This window comes from Macaca nemestrina, chromosome 2 (assembly GCF_043159975.1).
Source record: "Macaca nemestrina isolate mMacNem1 chromosome 2, mMacNem.hap1, whole genome shotgun sequence".
In the NCBI taxonomy this organism is placed as follows: domain Eukaryota; kingdom Metazoa; phylum Chordata; class Mammalia; order Primates; family Cercopithecidae; genus Macaca; species Macaca nemestrina.
Window position 1 is genome coordinate 32,558,030 of NC_092126.1, and position 20,375 is coordinate 32,578,404.

Consider the following 20,375-nt stretch of genomic DNA (forward strand, 5'->3'; position numbering starts at 1 on the left):
CAGCTCTGGGCCCAGGTCAGAGTATGTAGTCAGGAATTACTATTGTACTTTGAGGGGCAACATTTGACTTTCAGGACATGGTATGCTCACACCTGAGAACAACACCTTAGCCATTCTGAGTTCTCAGCAGAAAGGCCTACTAACCGGCAGAGTTCACAGGCAGGAGCTCTTCCTGTGGCTGTGAGGGAGAAAGCGTCTCCCCTTCTAAGACGGGGTGATCTTACGAGGAAACCCCACAAGGCACTGCAATCCGGAGAGTGTCCACTTTTTGGAAACTGTGCAACTCTATGCAAAACCTAGCAAGAAGACAAGCCACTTACTGTATCCAATTCATCCGTATCAGAGCAGGTCCTCTGTCCACATGGCATCTGTCTTGTATGCTTCCTTTGAGGTGACAATGGCCATTAAGTCAGCAGGCCTGCCTAGTGCAGGTCCTCCTGGGCAATCAGAGGAAAATGATTAAATATGAGATTTTCAAGTGGAATGCCAGCAAACAGTGGCTAATTTAACATAGATGCCCAACTTTCTGGCCATATACCCATCCGCTGCTGCTTTGCATTTTGCTCAATGTTTTTTTTCTAATTAAAATAATAAAATCCCTTTGAATTAAGATCCTCCTTCTTCTTATAGTTATTATGTATGTAAGTTTTTTATTTTTAGTAAAGACAGGGTCTCGCCATGTTGCCCAGGCTGGTCTTGAACTCCTGAGCTCAAGCGATCTGCCTGCCTCAGTCTCCCAAAGTGTTGGGATTACAGGCGTGAACCACTACACCTGGCCTGCAGTGTGTTTTTAATTTTCTTTTTTTTTTTTTTTTTTGAGACGGAGTCTCACGCTGTTGCCCAGGCTGGAGTGCAGTGGCGCGATCTCGGCTCACTGCAAGCTCCGCCTCCCGGGTTCCCGCCATTCTCCTGCCTCAGCCTCCTGAGTAGCTGGGACTACAGGCGCCCGCCACCGCGCCCGGCTAATTTTTTGTATTTTTAGTAGAGACGGGGTTTCACTGTGGTCTCGATCTCCTGACCTTGTGATCCGCCCGCCTCGGCCTCCCAAAGTGCTGGGATTACAGGCTTGAGCCACCGCGCCCGGCCTTAATTTTCATATAATGAAAATTATATACAATTTATAATATATAATTTAATTCTTATGTAATGAATGAGACTCAAAATTTACCCATTTTTCATCTACAGGATGGGCAAAATTCAAAAGGTGCAACATCAGACTGTTGGTGAAGGTGTGTGGAAACAGACACTCTCATCCACTGCTCCCAGGAGGGGATGTGGATTGATGGGGGCTTTGTGGAATTATTTGATGGACAATTTGATGAATTATTCATTCGTCAAACCTGGCTTTCAGTCTCTAGATTCATTACGACCATTACTTAAGATACATAGCATTTGAGATATTTCCCCTCAATCAGATGACCAGTATTTATTGTACCGCCTACAATATGCTTGTTATACAAGTGGTTGGAGTTTGTGTGAGAGCAAAGCAATCAAGACAAGGAGACAGCCCACCTGTGTTCAAGTCAGACTCTACTTCTTTGAGCTTCAGTTTACTTATCTCAGATAAGTAATGTTTCAAATGAAGGCCACATTCGGACTGTTGTAGGCCGATGCTTAGCACGTAGTGAATGCTCAATACGTGTTGCTGAGAGTTGTGACAGCTGGTGTTGGCAGGCTACCTACGGTAGTTTAAAGACTGTTTTTGTCTTCTGCTTTAGGCCACAGGAAAACACCAGAATAAGTTACAAATGAATTAAGATTTAAATATAAAATATGAAACTAAAATTACTAGAAAAAACCTTGGGAGTTTTTTTGAGTAACTTTGGTGTGTGGAAAAACCCAGAAACCATAAAAGAAAATAATTATACATTAAATTCTGCTACATAAAAAAATTATGTGTGGCAAAAACAAACTCAAAAGGCCAAACAAACTAGGAAAAATATTTGCAAGTCATGTAATAAAGTGTTTCTTTCCTATGTGTAAGAAAAATAATGTAAGAGAAAAATTGACAACCCAATGAAAAAAATGGAAAAAGTATAAATGGCTTCAAAATGTTTGAACATATTCTCAGTCTCATTCACTATATGAGAAATGAAAATTAAAACCACACTGAAGGCTGGGTGCAGTGGCTCACGTCTGTGTTCCCAGCACGTTGGGAGGCTGAGGCTAGCACATCACTTGAGCCCAAGTGTTTGAGACCAGCTGGCCAACATGGCAAAACCCCATCTTACTAAGACATATGAAAAATTAGCTGGGCGTGGTGGCACACACCTGTAGTCCCAGCTTCTTGGGAGGCTGAGGTGGGAGGACTGCTTAAGCTTGGGAGGTCAAGGCTGCAGTGAACCGTGAATGCACCACTGTAGTCCAGCCTGGGCAACAGAGTGAGACCCACTTTTCACCTATCAAGTAGGCAAAATTCAAAAGGTCGAACATCAGACTGTTGGTGAAGGTGTGTGGAAACAGGCGCTCTCATCCACTGCTTCTAGGAGGGGATGTGAATTGACAGGGGCTTTCTGGAGATGAATTAGGCAGTATGTATAAAAATTACAAGTGCCCATAGTTTTTGACCCAGTATTTTTATTTCTAAGAATTCATGTAATGGATAGTCTTACCAGCATACACAAAGATGCATGTGGAAGGTTATTTAGTTGCATTGTTTGCATCAGCAAATTTTGCAAATCATCCAAATGCACATCAGTAGGGGGCAGAGTGAACAAATTATGGTTCTTCCAAAGAAAGGGATATTATGCAGCCATAGAAAAGAAAGTGGGGTGGGCACAGTGGCTCACGCCTGTAATCCTAGCACTTTGGGAGGGTGAGTTGGGAGGATCACTTGAGGCCAGGAATATGAGACCAGCCTGGGCAACATAGCAAGACCTCATCTCTAAGAGAAAAAAAAAAGAAAAGAAAACAATGTGCATGCATTTTATGTAGTTACAGAATAATTTCTTAGAAATACTGTGAAGACCCTGGTGCACTGGTGTGTGCCTGTAGTCCCAGTTACTCAGGAGACTGAGGCTGGAGGATCACTTGAATCTAGAAGTTCTGGGCTATAGTGCACTATGGTGATGGGATAGCCACACCAAGTTTGGCATCACTACAGTGTCCTTCCAAGAGCGGGATGCCACACTGCTCCGGGAGGGGTGAACCTGCTCAGGTTAGAAACAGCAGGTCACAACTCCTGTGCTGATCATTAGTGGAATTATGCCTGCACTCCAGCCTGGGCAGCATGATGAGATGCCGTCTCTTAAACAAAAATACTGTGAAGAAACCGAGAGGAAGTACCATATGTATAACAGAATGTTACAAGTAACCCTTTGAGTAAAAGGGGGAAAATATTATACCTACCTATTTGCTTGTATGTGCATAAAATAGTCCCAGAAGTATACATAGAAAACTAAGTAATGATCGATAATAAATAATTGGAACTGGGTAGCTGAGGGAGAGGGGTAGGAGAAAGAATTTTAATGTATACTTGTTTATATGTTTTGAATTTTGAATCATATGCGTGTATTACCTATTCTAAACAATTAAACAAAATACTATCTGTACATATAAAGTACCACCTTTCATCTGGAGCACAGGATGGGATTTTTTGTCTTTAAAAGTCCTTAGATCCAAAGCAGCAAGGAAAATTGAGATCTCAGAGAGTTTCCAGATTGGTAGAATCACAGGATTATAGTGCTACAGAAAGCCTAAGGTTTATCTTGCCAGCTTGCTCAGATGATAAGTGCTAGTGCTCAACTGAGTCCAGAGGGATCTGCCCTCGGTTCCCCAATTTCTGGAATCCAGGAGTTGTAGTGACTTTGAGACCAATAGGTAGAGATGCCAGTCTGTGCCAGTGGGCAGCCATGGGGCTCCCAGGAACCCAGCCTCCCTCCTCCCCACCTGTTGTGGACCCTTGGACAATAGATCCTGGAGGTGGGGTGGGGGGGGTGCAGGGATGGATATGGGGAAAGGAATAAGTGAGCCAGGTGGTTTTGAATTACAAATGCCTGTAGAGCTAAACTGTCACCATGGAAAAATGAAGGCATGGAAACGTAGCGGCTGGAAGCACAGGGTCTTTCCACGCAGTCACAGTTGTCAGCAGGTGTTGGAAATAACCCACCCTTTGGGCTCGATGCAGCTGGAAGCTTTTGTCTCTGACCTATGGCCAGATCTCCCGAATAATTTTTACAAACTTGTCCTCCCCTGTCAAGCCCTGGCAGAAGATTTAATAGCACCGGCTGATTTATGTTGGCCGCTGTAATCAAATTCAGAATCAAGGCGCAGCCAGCCATGGAGAGGTTTCTTTATGTTCCCTTGGCTCCTAATAGCATTGTCTCCTCCTTCCTCTCTACTTACCACATGCCATTTGGTCAGATTAGAACTTGAACTCAAAAAGCAGATGCCTTTCTTTAGATAAGGTCCAAAATAATTTCCTGGTCAGGGGAAAGAAAGGGGGATGGATTTGTTTTCTTGACTATGTGTGCAAAGGAGATATTTTTGATATATGACTTATATAAAATAATGACCGATATGAGATGACTGATTTTCTTTCATCCTCGTAGTGAGGGTAGACTTTTCCTCCTCAAGACATCTCTGTGGGTTAGGGGTGGGAGACAGAAGAGAGTAACCTTCTTATATTGTTTGCAGTGATTCAACAACCTGCTCAAGGCCTCTCAATGAGCGGCTTCAGGTTCCTCCAGGAGGCGCTGGTGCCTTAGCTCTGTGCAGCTCCAGGGGCCCCGAGACGTTTGCTAACAAGGGAGTTGGGCTGACCTGCTCCCAACCCTCATCCTTGTGAACGTATCTTCTGGTTCTCTGTTGCCTACCTAAAATTTTTTAATTGTATTCTTTTTAAAATCAGGAACAATTTCAAACATTCAGAGAAAGTAAAAGATAATTGTTCAGGGAACACCAATATGTCCACTGTTTGGGGCTGAATTGTGTCTTCCCCAAATTCATGTTGAAGCCCCAATAATACCCAGTATCTTAGAATGTGACTGTATTTGTTTTTGGTTTTGGTTTTGTTTGTTTTTTGAAACTGAGTCTCGCCCTGTTGCCCAGGCTGGAGTGCAGTGGTGCGATCTCGGCTCACTGCAACTTTCACTTCCCGGGTTCAAATGATTCTCCTGCCTCAGCCTCCTGAGTAGCTTGGATTACAGGCACCCACCATCACACCTGGCTAATTTTTGTATTTTTTAGTAGAGAAGGGGTTTCACCATGTTGGCCAGGCTGGTCTCCATCTCCTGACCTCAAGTGATCTACCTGCCTCGGCCTCCCAAAGTGCTGGGATTATAGGCGTGAGCCACCATGCCCAGCCAGAATATGACTGTATTTGGAGATGAGATCTTTATAAAAGTGATTAAGATAAGGCCATTAGAGTGGGCACTAATCCAACTTGACTGGTGTTCTTATAAGAAGAGGAAATCTGAACACACAAAGAGACACGAGGGATGCGGGCAGAAGAGAGGCCATGTGAGGACATGGCAAGCAGGTGGCCATGCCCAAGCCAAGGAGAGAGGCCTCAGGGGAAAACAAACTTGCCACACCTGGGTTTTGGCCTTCCAGCCTCAAGACCTATGAGAAACAAGTCTCTGTTGTTTAAGCCATCCAGTCTGTGGTACTTTGTTACCCCAGCCCTAGAAAACGAATCATGCACCGCATCAAATCTGCACTGGCTATCATTTTGCTGTGACTGCTCTATCATATATCTGTTTATTCATCTTTTTATTGATGGACTTCAAGTGAGTTGCAGATTTGTCACCCACTTTGGAGAACAGAATAGGGGAGGTAAACCCATGTTTGATTGAAGACCACCGGCACACCTGATTGAACCCTGTCTGTGTTTGGGATAAGCAGAGATTATTTACTCATGGGAGTTTACAAACCAGGAAACTGAAACCCAGAGATGAACAGTCATTGGGTTTGATTAGAAAGACATGATTCTGGGCATTGGTAAGTGGTTCCAACCTTAGCTGGCTGAGGCAACGCTTCTGACTCCTTTGGGTGCCATTTCTTCTGAGGTTTCCTGCTCATTCTCTCTAGGTGGTGGTGGCGGTGGAGGATCTCCACTGTGTGCTGGTAACTGTTGCGTTTGACCTTGGGTGCATCCCTTAATCTCCCTGAGCCTTACCTGAAAAAGAGGATGACAGTACTAATATGTACCTTGTGGGGCTGTTGCGGGGATCAAAGAATTGAGTGGGGAACATCAAGGAATGTCTCCCATTGTTGGCACCTCACAACTGAGTTAGGGCAATGCTATCTGCTATAACATGTAGCATTTTAGTGGCTTATCCTAATCAAAATTTATTTTTTGCTCACCTAACTGACCAGTGTCCCTGGTTGGGGGCAGTGCACCTCCATTCTGGCATTCAGGGGTGCAGGCCCTTTCCATCCCATGGCTCCACTGTCCCCCAGGAATTGAGTCTGTATACCCAGGCAGAATCATTGGCAAGAATAATGACATGCCCCCACCTTTCTAAACTGCAGAGGGCTGGGAAATGCAGCTACTTCACAGGGATCACTCTGGCCTATGGAAGAGGGAGCACACATTTTGGGGGGAATGTTAGCCTTTCCACACAGCCCCAACTCAGAGGAGGTCCTCTGATGGGAAATCAGTGGCTGGGAGTTAGTAGAAGAGGCAGCCAGCTAGCCCGGGAAACTCACCCCCCTTGACCAGAGCAGTGAGGACAGGAGGAAGGTTGGAAGTGGTTGGGAACCAGTGAGCCATCACCAAGGGTCAGGGTCAGATGACCACAGGAAGGCACCTCCTCCTAGGGCTGTGTGCAAGGTGCCTTTGGAACTCTAACTCCAATTCTGTACTAGCTATGTGGTCCAGATCAAGTGACTTAGCTTCTCCAAGAGTCATTTTCTCCTCTGTAAAATGGGGATAATCAGCTGTGAGGGTTAAATGCAATAATGCCTGGGAAATGCTGAGCCTGGGTCATTGTCATTTCATGATGTGGGTTTTGCCAAACAAGAGTCTGCAAGTATGCAGCGCAGGCAATGCTCCTTCCTCTCATCTCGGGGAGGATGATACTAACAAGTCATGGCCCTCTTTCCTCAGAGTCCTTCTTAACACAGCATTCCAGGAAACCTGTATTAATCAGCGCAAGTTAGGCTGGGCGTGGTGGCTCACGCCTGTAATCTTGGCAGTTTGGGAGGCCAAGGTGGGCAGATCACAGGAGGCCAGGAGTTCAAGACCAGCCTGGGCAGTATGGCGAAACCCCGTCTCTACTAAAAATGCAAAAAACAGCCAGGCATGGTGTTTTTCCTGTAATTCTGGGTACTCCAGAGTCTGAGGCACTAGAATCTCTTGAACCCAGAAGGTGGAGGTTGCAGCGAGCCAGGATCGCGCTGCGGCACTGCAGCCTGGGTGACAGAGGGGGACTTTATTTAAAAAAAAAAATTTATAAAAGGCTGGGCATGGTGGCTCATGTCTGTAATCCCAGCACTTTGGGAGGCTGAGGGAGGTGGATAACCTGAGGTCATGAGTTCAAGCCCAGCCTGGGCAACATGGTGAAACCTTGTCTCTACTAAAAATACAAAAAATTAGCCAGGTGTGGTGGCAGGTGCCTGTAATCCCAGCTACTCGGGAGGCTGAGGCAGGAGAATCGCTTGAATCCAAGAGGCAGAGGTTGCAGTGAACCAAGATCATGTCATTGCACTCCAGCCTAAGCAACAAGAGCAAAACTCCATCTCAAAAAAAAAAAAAAAAAATCAGTCCAAGTTAGCAGATGAGATGAAGACTGTTTGTCCCCCAGAGGTCAGTCTTTTACAAGACTCTCCTGAGTAAACAAAACCATTGGATCTAGAGGTGAGATTAAAGAAAAAATTATTCTGACACTGGTTAAAATGGTAAGGAAGACTTTATCCAAGACCATTGCAATAGGTTTAAAGACTATTGTAATAGGACACAGAGACCAACCTTAGCTCCATTACAAGGACAAGTGGGGATTTATAGCCAAAAAGCAGGTTGGGTGGGTCAGTGGATTAAAAACTACTAAGAGGAGACATCATGATAGGGGGATTTTGACTGAACCAACTTAACAGGATTCTTGCTGAAGGCAGACCAGGATGATCAGTTCTCAAGGGTGGGGGATTCTCTCTAAACTGACTTATCAAGATTCTGGCTGTAACTGGACTCTGCAAGGATGGACACGGAAGCCCACGTTCAAGGCCTAGTCAAGAAGAGGGCTCAGGGGAACCTGACCAAAGCTTGGCCAAGGAGGGAATGGTTGTCGGTGGGAAGGTAGAACTTGGGTCCTCCTACCTATTTCTCTGTCCACCGGGGTTCTGGGATGGGACAGCAGACGTGAAGTGCTCCACGCTGGTGGGAGCCTTGGCACTGCCTCAGACAGTCTTTGCCTCTGGGTCCCTGGGAAGGGTGTGGGAGTTATCTGTGCTGCACAGGCTCTCTGTGCGGTAGTGGTGGGAGACACAGCATGAGGAGCACGCAAAGCAGAATCAATTTTGGCCCCATCAGCAGGGAACGGGCCTCTGTGTGGCAGCAGCAGGGACAGGAGCGCCTGGAACAGCTCCCAGGGATGTCGTATTCCAGAAGAGGTCTCTAGCCTGGCTGATAAATCCCAGAGCTGTAATTAAGACAAAATACTGTGAATGTGACACCTGCTGACAGCTGCAGGAAGGCCCCGGAAACTTGTATTGTGAATTAGATTTTGCAGGCAGCTCTGCCATGGTGAACTGGTGCCAGGCTAAGGCACCTGAGGGAACTTGAGGGCAAAGATTGCTCACTAAGGGGGAAGAGGGGAGATCCTTCACCCCTGTCTGGGAACCATCGATGTCTCAGGAATCACAGACCGTGGTAGATGCCAAAGCTGGGAAGGGGTTAGAGCTCATCTGGTCCAAGGCTTTCATTGTACATCTAGAAAAATCCAGACCCACAGGGGAAATGGGTTGACTTAGGTCACACGGTGAGTTAGTGCCAGGGCTAAAGACCAGGGCTCTTAATCCCGGTCTGGCACACTTGGCTGGAGAGCAGTTAAAAGTAGTTGAGCATACATCCAGAAATCTGACTTAAATTCAATGGTACGTGCTTGGGAAGACAGACGATGCCAGAGGATGAGACAAAGTTATAGACAGACAGACACAGAGACAGAGAGAGTAAGACAGAGACAGAAAAGAGAGCGGCAGAAGGAGAGAAACACAGAGAAGCGGCAGAAGATATTCGTGAGCCTGAACCATTAGGTTCAAATAGAGATTCAACACCTGCTAAGTTGGACAGGACCCCAGCAATCATCTAGTCCAGCTACTTTTGTTTTTACAATAATGAAACAAAGTACAGCTGAGTGGTTTACATATGTCAACCTTTTTAGAAAAAGTTTGATGCCATGTGGTTAAAGAAAAAAGTGCTTTTGGTGTGAAAAGTGGCAAAACTTCCATCTCTGAAGGTTTGTGAAATGAAATTTGAAAAATGAAGGGCTGTAAGAATATGACTGAGAATAGAGAAAGTTGGGAAAATGTGATGCAGATATTTCTGCAACTCTCTAGGACTCAGGACTGAGGACTCCCTGACCTTATTGCTACTTTCTCTGAGGTCTCAGACCCAGTTTCTGAGAAGGACAAAGGGGAATTCCCCAGAGAAGGAACACAGCCTAAGCCTCAGCTCCCACTCCTCCCATCTTGACACAGCAAACCTCTGCTTTCAAGTATCAGCTGAAATGCCACCTCTTCCAGGAATCCTTCCTTGATATCTCACTTGGACCCGCTCCCCCTCAACTGTTACCCATTTCTTCCTTCTATAAAGCCCTTCAGGCATCCCTGCCCTATGTTAGCCACTCTTCTTTTTTGCCTTATACAACAGTTATCCAAGAATATGTCGATAAGAGAGCCCTTATTCTGTGCCAGGAATTCCAAAAGCTGTAGCTCTAATTCTCACAACAAATTATTAAAGTTGGCTTTGCATGCCCACTTTACAAGTAAGAAAGCTTAGACTCCAAAAGAATGAATAACTTCCTCAAGGTCACTCAGCTACTAAGTGGCAAAACCAGGACTTAAGCCCAACTTGGATGACTCCAGGGCCAGTACTCTTCCCATGAAACTGAACAACACATTCCAAGGGCAGGAACTGTGTCTAGTCATTGTATCTTCCACAATTTGGTACTTACTGTGTTTCTGAATGACTAAAACAGTAAATGAATGAATGAATGGACGTAAGTGTCCTTTCTTTCGAAGTTTATAGTGTAGGGCTTGGCAAGCTACAGCCTGTGGGCCAAATCCAGCCTGCCTCCTATTTTTGTATAAACTTTTATAAAACATGGCCACACTCATTCCTTTATGTATTGTCGATGGCTGCTTTCCTGTACAATGGCAAAGTGAGGTTGTAACAGAGACTGTGTGACCCACAAAGCCTAAATATTTACTGTGTGGCCCTTTATAGCAAAACTTTGCTGACTCCTGCTATAGCTTATGGTCTTTACTAAGCTGATTAAAACAACACTGCTTATTGCTAAGTAGTATAATAATGATCTTGTCTTTTATAATCTAAAATATTGTGTGTCCATGCTTGTGCACTGGGTGTGCCTATAAAGAACCAGATAGATTTAAATGTGTAACTGGTATATGCCACCTTATTATGTTATAGGCAGGCTTCATGCAAAAAGACTTGCCCACATGCCCTCTGGAAATCTATATATTTTGTTTGTTTGTGGTTTCGTTGTTGTTGTTGTTGTTTTGGTTATGTTTAGCTTTGTCAGCAACACTTTGGCCCAGATGGGATGAGAGCTGAGACCCCTGGCCACGAAGGTCTTCCCTGAAGCAGAGGAGGGCAGGCTCCCTTTGGACAGTCTCGGTGGGGGTTGACTTTGAGGCTTACCAGAGCAGTATTGACAAGGCGGTTTTTGAGCCAAATGAAAAGCAGCCTGTTTGACTGACTGCTCTCCATTTCCTCTTGGCTTGCAGGGGCTAAGTATCCCCAGGCTCCCAACCTTATGTCCTCCCCTGGGCTGAAGGCACTTTTGTACTCCAGGCCTCCCCTACAGCAGTGTTCATGGGCAGCTGGAGCAGGGCTGCCTACCCATTGCTGCTCCCAGGAGCTGGCCCCAGACCCCTGGCATCTGGGGCAGAAACAACATCAGAGCAGGGATTGGCCAACTCCCACCCCTAATGCCAAACAGGCCAGGCACTGGGAGCACTCGGAGGCGTGACGAATCTCAGCCTGTCTCCGGCTAGTGTTCCCTGGCCAGTCCGCTTTGGGCCTTGCCTCACAATGACGGGCTCATCATTCAGCCTCGCTCATCTGCTCATCATTTCAGGACTGCTCTGTTACTCGGCAGGCTGCTTGGGTGAGTTGTGTGTGCATGTGGGTGTGCACGCAGATGCACATGCATTGTTTTGGAAAAAAGACTCTTGGAAAGCAGACTGTACTAGGAGGTTTCAGTAGCCTTTAAATTTTTTTAAGTTTTTTTTTCTTTCACAGGGCTGTTTCTCATTGTGAAAGCCTTTAAATTTTAAACTGCTCGGCCAGTGTTGAAATTGCAATGCAAAGGCGTTTCACAGTAGAGTTGGTGGGGACCTGGCGTACTTGCTCACGGGTGTGTGCACTTGTCTGTGTCCCTCTTGTGACCTTGACTTCAGGCTGGCGGGCTGGCAGCTGGTACCTTGGCTTGGAAGTAAAATTGTGCTCTGTGGTCTGGGCCCCCGCTGGCGTTGGGTGGCTGAGACACTCTGCATCACTCTTGAGTGGACTGCCTTGGGTAATGTGGCTCAGAGGCACAGCCACCAAACCACCAAATTGTTCTTTGCAGGCTGCATCTTTGCCTGCTCGGGGGCATACAGCAGAAGGCAAACTCTACCATGTTCTTTCAGAGAAGTTCAAATTATGTGCAACTTTTAGGATCAGAATTTGTTTCTCAAGGTTTGTTGTGGGGATTGAAGGAAAATTGTAGGGTTCAGCCTTCTCTGGAACAAGTGAATCGGGGGGAATTTTGGGCAAATTGTATTCAGTTAATGTAAGAACTTTACTGTAGCTGAGACTCAACTCACTACAATAAAGTCAAAGCACTCCAAGATGTCATAAAGCATATACCCTTGGCTTTCTCTCTTCTCTTGGGTCTCTCTCTCTCATGCAAGTTCCCACAGGCAGGGAAAGGCCCCAAAGGAGGAGGAGGAAGTAAAAAGCTGACTAGTCCACCAACTGGACAGGCAGGTGCGGAACAGTTATGTGACTGCACTTGTAATTCTCCCAACCTGCTGAGGCAGGATGCTTATGTCAGTTCTTTCCTTTGGCAGTTTCTAATGACACATTTGTTGGGTTGAGGGGGTGGGAGGGAAGGCTACTTGATGGAAAAACAGAAGGCGGAAATGGAAAATGCTGTTTCCAGTAACCTATTGTAGGGCTGGCCTTGCAAGAGGGGAGATGAAGATGGACACAGTGGTGGTTCTGGTGTCATACTTATCTTAAAAAGGGACTAAAGGAGGCCAGGTGCAGTGGCTCACGCCTGTAATCCCAACACTTTAAGAGGCTAAGGCAGGCGGATCACCTGAGGTCAGGAGTTCGAGACCAGCCTGGCCAACATGACAAAACTCTGTGTCTACTAAAAATACAAAAATTAGCCAGGCATGGTGGCACACGCCTATAATCCCAGCTACTCAGGAGACTGAGGTACGAGAGTGGCTTGAACCCGGGAGGCGGAGGTTTCAGTGGGCCGAGAACGCACCACTGCACTCGAGCCTGAGCAACATTGTGAGACTTCGTCTCAAAAAAAAAAAAACAACAAAAAAGACTAAAGGACTTTGGAGATGATTCGGACAAAACTCCTTGTGGTACAGATGAGGAAACTAAGTTTCAGATTGAGTAAGTCAGTTGTACTGGCTCACATGGCCACTTGCACCCGGACTTAACACTCTTTGATTCAAATTCATGTCTTTCCAAGAGTAAATTGGAGAGAATCTCTTTCCAAAGATGTGCCTCAGTTTCTTGAAATGAAACAGGAGAAAGTCTCCTTTTCAAGAACGGGTATTGAGTCCAAAGGGTAAAATCAGCATCATCAACAGCAGAAGCCCCAAACACTTGCCCAAAGCCTGCATTAAACAGTTACGCAGAATTTGGCAATGCACTGGCCACATACAACATGACCTTGATGTCTTTTTTTTTTTTTTTTTTTTTTTGAGACGGAGTCTCGCTCTGTCACCCAGGCTGGAGTGCAGTGGCCAGATCTCAGCTCACTGCAAGCTCCGCCTCCCGGGTTCCCGCCATTCTCCTGCCTCAGCCTCCCGAGTAGCTGGGACCACAGGCGCCGCCACCTCGCCCGGCTAATTTTTTGTGTTTTTAGTAGAGACGGGGTTTCGCCGTGTTAGCCAGGATGGTCTCGATCTCCTGACCTCGTGATCCGCCCGTCTCGGCCTCCCAAAGTGCTGGGATTACAGGCTTGAGCCACCGCGCCCGGCGACCTTGATGTCTTTAAGTTGGGGCATGAGGTCCTGAAGTTCCGTGGTGGTTGACGTTTCCAAGGCAGCTGCCTGGTGCTGAGCCACGTACTGCACCCGGGTTTCTGCGGCTCCACGGAGGTACGCACAGGATTGCTTTCAATACAACGGAGCCTTCCGGGGCTTTTCCAGACTGGAGCCTGAGCTCAGACACGATTCTACAGAGATGGTCCATGATACAGACCCACAGGCCACTCGGATGACACCAAAATAGACATGTGAAGTCCTGGCTTAGTTGACTGGGAGGGAGGAGGGAGGGGGAAGCTGCTCCCTACACGTCCACCTGATGGAAATATTCTGAGCAGGAATGAGCTGTGAATAAACTAGGCTCCTAAAAACAAACAGCTCCAGGGAGTCAGGGGAGGGCAGAAATAGATGGCCTTCCCCTGCTGGGAAGAAAGTGGGTCAAGGGGGAAAGGGTGAGGGGAATGGGGTGGGGGAGCTGAACAATGCAGAGGCCTCAGCCAGAAATGCAGCTGATAATTTGTGGTCACTGAAGAGGTCTCCAGTTTCCAGGAAGAAAGGAGAGAAGTGATTGCTTTAAATGATACAAGGTCCTTCATCAGTGGAAGACCACACAGGGTGCTGGGTGAAGGAAGGCACTGGAGGCCATATATGGTCTGGAAAAATAATGGTGATGAATGCATATTAGCAGTGTGGGCCTGCCAGCTTCCCAGGTGCTTTTGGAACACTGCAGCCTCAGCCCTTAGCTGTGTGCTGAGGCAAAAGACAAGCAAAGGAGAAACTGTAGCCAGGGGACCTTAAAAACATTCTGGGATTGGTGTGAGCCTGCCAGCCTCCTCCACCCTACAACTGAAGCTGCCCACTCCTAGCTACTCAACCCTCTAGGAAACTTGGAGAAGTTGAAGAGGAATACATTGGCATTAATGTCAAGTTCTGGAACAATGTATCCGTATTATTTTACCACTGAGAAAAGTAGCCCATGGCAGCTGGAGCTGCCCTGACACTCAGAGCTCAGCCTGGTGTTTTGCAACACAGAAGCGATGTCACAGAACACCATCATCAGACAGGGTCACCCTGTGATGGATCGAGACGAAAATAAGAATCACTCAATCACAACTGAACATAGACGAAAACAGGACTATCATCCAACCACAAAAATGACTAAACATTCTCCTGTCCTTGCTAATATGAGTGATTACTGCTGTTTAAAAAACCAATCACAGCTTTAGTCTTGCTCCACTCTTCTTCTAGATGTGAATTAAGATACTCAATTATAGAATGACCCTTTCTTCCTGATGGCATCCAATTCAGAGTGAAGCCATACTTCATTTCCTCATAGTGTCCGCTCAATCACCTAGCAAGAGCCCAACCCTAGGATCAGTCCTTCCCAGCATCCTCTAACTGAGATGCCCCACGGTTCCTTCTCGTGTGTGTTCTACCTCTTTGCAGTGAGTCAGTAAACCCAGCTTGGTTCCCTGAAGCCTTTGCTTGGAGGTCACTGATGCTTTAGCCCCAAGTTGTTGTTATGGGACCTTCATTTCTACCACATGCAGTCATGGTGTAGAGCTCAAGAGAAAGGGCTCTGGAACTAGACTGCCTGGCTCTGTCACTTACTAGCTATATGACTTCGGACAAATTGCTTAACCTCTTTGCCTCAGTTAATAGATCTGTAAAATGGAGATGATGATAACAAAAGTAGTACCTAGCTTTTAGGGTTGCTGTGAGGATTAGGTGAATTTATATGTGTGAATCACTTAAATGGTGCCTTGCATGTGGTGTTTGTCACTATTAATTCAGCAAATGTTTGTGGAGTGTCTAGTGTATGTGAGATACAGTGCTAGACCCTGAGGATAAAAGCTGGCTCCTGCTCTCCCAGAAAGCACAGTTTGGTCAGAGGGATACAAGGAAATAGTTTTTCCCCTTGGAGAAAACCTAGCATAGGGGTAAAACCACAGAAAAATATAGCAGGGCCACTCAATCTTGGCCTGGGAAGTCAAGGAAAGCTTCCTGTTAGAGGCAACACATGAATACTTCTTGATGGACTGCTTATGGAAGGGTAAGGAGTGGGGTATAAGCAGCAGGCCTCTGGGCTCTGCAAGCCTTTCCAACTACAGATGCCATTTAGGTACTTTCTGCGTCCCACAAGGCCTGGCCCAGTGCCTGGCAGAGTGTGCTCAAATGAATAAATGTCTAATACTCATAAACTAGTGCCTGCTGTGACTTTTCTTTCTCAAACTCTGACCATTGTTGCCCCGGGTCCCCTGCAACTTCAAAACCACCCTTGATTCTCCCTGCTCTTTCCCTCCTGCAACACGTTGGTCCCCAGTTTCTCTGCATCAGTCCCTCCCTTCCTTTCCCGTGCCCTGCTGTACGCTCCCATTCTCCAAGACTGTCCTCCACACACCTGCACCTTCCCTGCACACAGTGTTCTCCAGCACCATTTTGATCCTGTTACTCCTTTACCCTGCACCTGCCGTGGCTTCCTACGACTTTCCGATTAAAGCTTAAACCCAGCCGGGTGCGGTGGCTCACATCTGTAATCCCAGCACTTTGGGAGGCCGAGGCGGGCGGATCACGACGTCGGGAGATGGAGACCATCCTGGCTAACACGGGGAAACCCTGTCTCTACTAAAAATACATAAAATTAGCCGGGCGTGGCGGTGGGCGCCTGTAGTCCCAGCCACTCAGGAGGCTGAGGCAGGAGAATGGCAATGAACCCAGGAGGCTGAGTTTGCAATGAGCCGAGATCGCACCACTGCACTCCAGCCTGGGCGATAGAGCAAGACTCGGTCTCAAAAAAAATATTAAACCCCTTTGTGGGGTATCCAAAACGGCATGATCTAGCCCCAAATTAACTTTCCAGCTTTCCCTGCATCCTGACCCCAACACCCACTGTTCCTCCTCTTCATTAGGCGACCACCTTAAAGTGTCTTGCCTCTGTGCTGTGTTTAATGTTTTTTGTTTGTTTGTTTGTTTGTTTGTTTGAGATGGAGTTTCACTCTTGCCTGGGCTGGAGTGCAATAGCACAATCTCAGCTCACTGCAACCTCTGCCTCCCAAGTTCAAGCGATTCTCCTGCCTCAGCCTCCCGAGTAGCTGGGATTACAAGCGTGTGCCACCACGCCCAGCAAATTTTTGTATTTTCAGTAGAGATGGGGTTTCACCATTTGGTCAGGCTGTTCTTGAACTCCTGACCTTAAGTGATCTGCCCACCTCAGCCTCCCAAAGTGTTGGGATTACAGGCGTGAGCCACTACGCCTGCCCTGTTTGACATATTTTGGAGCACCTGTCTGCCTTGCCTTCTTCAGGAGAAACTCCTCCCATAGCCTCTGTTGAGCTGGTGACAGACCCTGAGATCCTGCTAACGACTGGATCTGAGCCTGGTCCAGGGCAGGCTCTGCTCAGCTCCCCCCATGACCTGTCACCTGGCTGGGCAAACAGATTCCCTGTGGTGGATGTTTGAACTAAGACCCACAAGGGGATGTTCCAGACAAAACAAATGGGGGAGGTAAAAGAGGTGAGGCAAGACTGGGTCAGCCGTCATGGGAAGATGGGCGTGAAGACGCCAGAGAAGATGGAATGGATCAGATGCGCAGAAAGAAGCATAAAAAGGGAGATGGGGGGGCGGGGGATGGAGGAAGGTAAGAGAAATACCAGGACAGTGTCATGCTCCATTGACTCACTGGCTCCAGCTCTTTCTGACAGTTGTTAACTTTACGATAAATCTCCTTTTTCCCCAGAGCCCACGTGAGGGAAGCTCTGCTTCTCACAATCCAAGTAGCCCTGAATGGAACACGGTCTCTCTCCTGCCATTCCTCCCGCTCCCCGGGGAGCCTCCCCTCCTTCCATCATCCACCTCCCCAGCTGGCCCTTCAAGGCCTCGCTCAAGTACCCGTGACTTCCCCAGATATTTTTGTGGTCTGGAAGACTTCCTGTCTGAATTCTCCTTGCTCTTCCAGAATTAGCACGAGTTCCATCTTTCCCAAAAGATGGCCAGGTCCATCCCAGCTGGTGGCCACCTGTTGTTCCTGTTTTTGTGAATTCCTTCAGTCCCTCGTTAACTTGTATGACCTAGAATGGATGTTGCTTTGGTGTTGGGTGTTGGGTTCTATGGAACTTTTTGTGACCAAGCTAAGCACCAAGCATTAGATAGGCCAACAGTTTTCATTGGGGCCGTTTTGGAAATTTTCAAGGTATTTTTAGTTGTTTCAAAGGCCGGGATGGGTAGCACCACTGTGTTTGTTGAGCTGGGTCAGGAGTGAGAGCTATCTTGCAAAGGGTGAGACAGAATTGTCCCACATCCTACATGACTTTGAAATGTCCCAAGGAACATTCATACCTATATATAATTACCTCATTCTATAACTGAATTCTCTTTTACACAGCATTTTTAAAGCACTGTTGTAATATAAATTGAGTTTTCTAAGACTACAATTACAGAGTAATGGTTGTGCTTTGTCTAGTTGGGAATTTTACCCAGTGTTATTTATTATTTCAGAAAATCACATCACATGGTGGACACATTCCTTGTAGCATGGGAGTTGCCAATACCATAATCTGTATTTGAGCTGTTGCATTCACTGTGATTTCACATAAGTGCAAGCATCAAACTACAGCATTATGTATTCTAATATTGTGTCTGACCACTTATAATCAAAATGTTTACTTTTATATCATGAGTCACTTTTTTTTTTCTTTCTTTCTTTCTTTTATTTTTTGAGATGGAGTCTCGCTCTGTTGCCAGGTTGGAGTAATCTCAGCTCACTGCAACCTCCACCTCCCAGGTTCAAGCAATTCTCCTGCCTCAGCCTCCTGAGTAGCTAGGACTACAGGCACACGCCACCATGCTCAGCTAATTTTTGTATTTTTAGTAGAGATGGGGTTTCACCATGTTGACCAGGATGGTCTCCATCTCTTGACCTCGTGATCTGCCCGCCTCGGCCTCCCAAAGTACTGGGATTACAGGCATTAGCCACCACGCCTGGCCCATAAATCACTTTCTTATATTTTTCTTTTATGTAGAATTAAGAGCACGATATTGATTTTTTAAATCGTGTGTCAGTGTGCTGTATTATTTATGAATTTCATTTCCAGATAATAAAGGTGTCTTTACACAATATTTCCCATAAAAGGTCGCATTGGGCCTGAGAGGGCTGAGGGCCTTTGGCACAGGCCAGTGGAATGCTCCATCATCAAGGGTGCTAGGAAGTGTGTGTGCACAGAGCCACCATTCCTGTGGACACCGCGTGACCTGGCGACTTCTGGGGAGCACTCAGCCCTTGTCTAGTGTCTGAGGCAGGTCCTGGAGCACAAAGTGGAGATGGTTGGCAGATGCTGGCCCCTGGGAGATAAGACAGAAAAGTGGGTTCAAGGCTGAGAGCATGTGGTGGTCAACCTGGCGCGCGTGTTCTGTGAGGTCAGAGGTATTGTGAAGGGGTGGAAGCGAAGGTACATCGTGACACCAAAACTGAGAACTGAAAAAGCATAGCTTTGGGTTATTATGGATATTGCTGCTATGAACATTTTAGTGCATACATTTTGGCGAAAACACACCCATTTTTTTTTTTCAGGGCCATTTCAAGAGAAATTTTTACTTGTTGGTATAAAAATAAAACTATAACCATTCAAGCTGGCTCTTAACTAAAAAGTTTATCTTGAAACATTTGCAGTAACTCCCACTGGATTCATTAGTTAGGGACACAAATCAGGGCTGTCTCAGGGCAAACACCAGAGAACACATATATGGTCCTGGCCAATGCACATCATTTAGAGATACTGGGGAGGAGATTCAAGCTTGGAGTCAGAACCTGAAATTTTAAAGATCACTTGCAATCATGATTCCGGATACACCCACTTTTCTATTGGTAGAAACCTAGGAGTGAAATTGCTGGGCTAAAGTGTATGTCTATGTTCAGCTTTAATAGAAGATAACAAGCAATTTTCCAAAGAGGTTGCATCGGTTTACATTCTGGCCAGCTAATGTGTGATAGTTGTGGTTGTTCCACATCCTTGCCACATTTCTTATATTCTGTCCTTTTCATTTTAGCCATTCTGGTGGATGTATAGTTGTATCAACCCAATGAACATCAGCAGTGTTCAGCAGAATGGATGAGCAGGTTGTGATATAGTCGCTCAGTGGGACTCTATTCAGCAGTAACAATGATAAACAACAACCTAGATGATTCCCATAGACAACATGTTAAGAAAGAGAAACCAAAGACAGGAGTTCATATTGTATGATTCCATTTACATAAAGTGCAAGGTTAGTCAAAATGAATCTCTGGTGTTGAAATTCAGGATGGGAAGGGGTGCAGAGATTGGAGCTTGAAGGAGCTTCTGGGTGCTGGGGGATGCTGTTTGTTGACCTGGGTGCTGGTTTCTAGGATTCGTCCACCTTGTGGAGATTTATTGGGCTGTAACTTATTGATCTGTGTGCTTTTTGTAAGGCATACTTCAACATTGAACATTTACTAACATTGAACATGGATGAGACTTTTTGTAGAAATAAAGCTACAAAGGTTCAGGGCCCTCCCTTCATTTCCCGACACTGTGGATTAGGCTACCCATATACTGAAACATTAAACCGTAATTCTCCAGTGACATGAGTGACACGTGAATGTGTTTGTAAAGTCTAGAGTCAATATATGTGTTTTAAATCATGGGTGCGGGTGTCCTGTAAGTAATGCTGCCACTGGCCCTGGCTGCCTCCCTGTCTGAACAATTTCCTTCTGAGTACAATATTAAAGTCATTAGCAAGCACTTTCTTCTCCTCAACTTCTGAGGGCATATGATGAGTCTGTTTGAACTTTACATTTCCTGCTACATCTACAAAGTAACAAGTCAGTATCTGAGGAAGGAGAAATGAACCTTATAATGGTCACAGTGTCCAGACAAGTTATCTGCTTCTTTATGAACCATTTTAATCCAGCAAAGGCAAGGGCAAGGGCATAATTGCTATGTCAAGTAGCCGACAGGAGGCCC

At 46.3% G+C, this 20,375-nt stretch overlaps 1 protein-coding gene across 13 annotated transcripts in view; it reads left to right on the forward strand.

The window, feature by feature from the left end:
• LOC105490408 (collagen like tail subunit of asymmetric acetylcholinesterase) overlaps positions 1 to 20,375 on the forward strand; it is a 71,971-nt gene that overhangs the window by 12,584 nt on the left and 39,012 nt on the right. Inside the window, exon 1 of one of the 13 annotated variants that reach the window (XM_011755982.3) lies at positions 9,304 to 11,288. The exons of 10 other annotated variants lie outside the window; for them this stretch is intronic. In XM_011755982.3, coding sequence (XP_011754284.1) covers positions 11,213 to 11,288 — 76 coding nt within the window. In that variant the 5' untranslated portion in view covers positions 9,304 to 11,212. Of the gene's footprint in view, positions 1 to 9,303; positions 11,289 to 13,875; positions 19,657 to 20,375 lie in introns of those variants that run through there. 2 more of the 13 variants (XM_071090875.1, XM_071090882.1) reach the window with 2 other exon arrangements.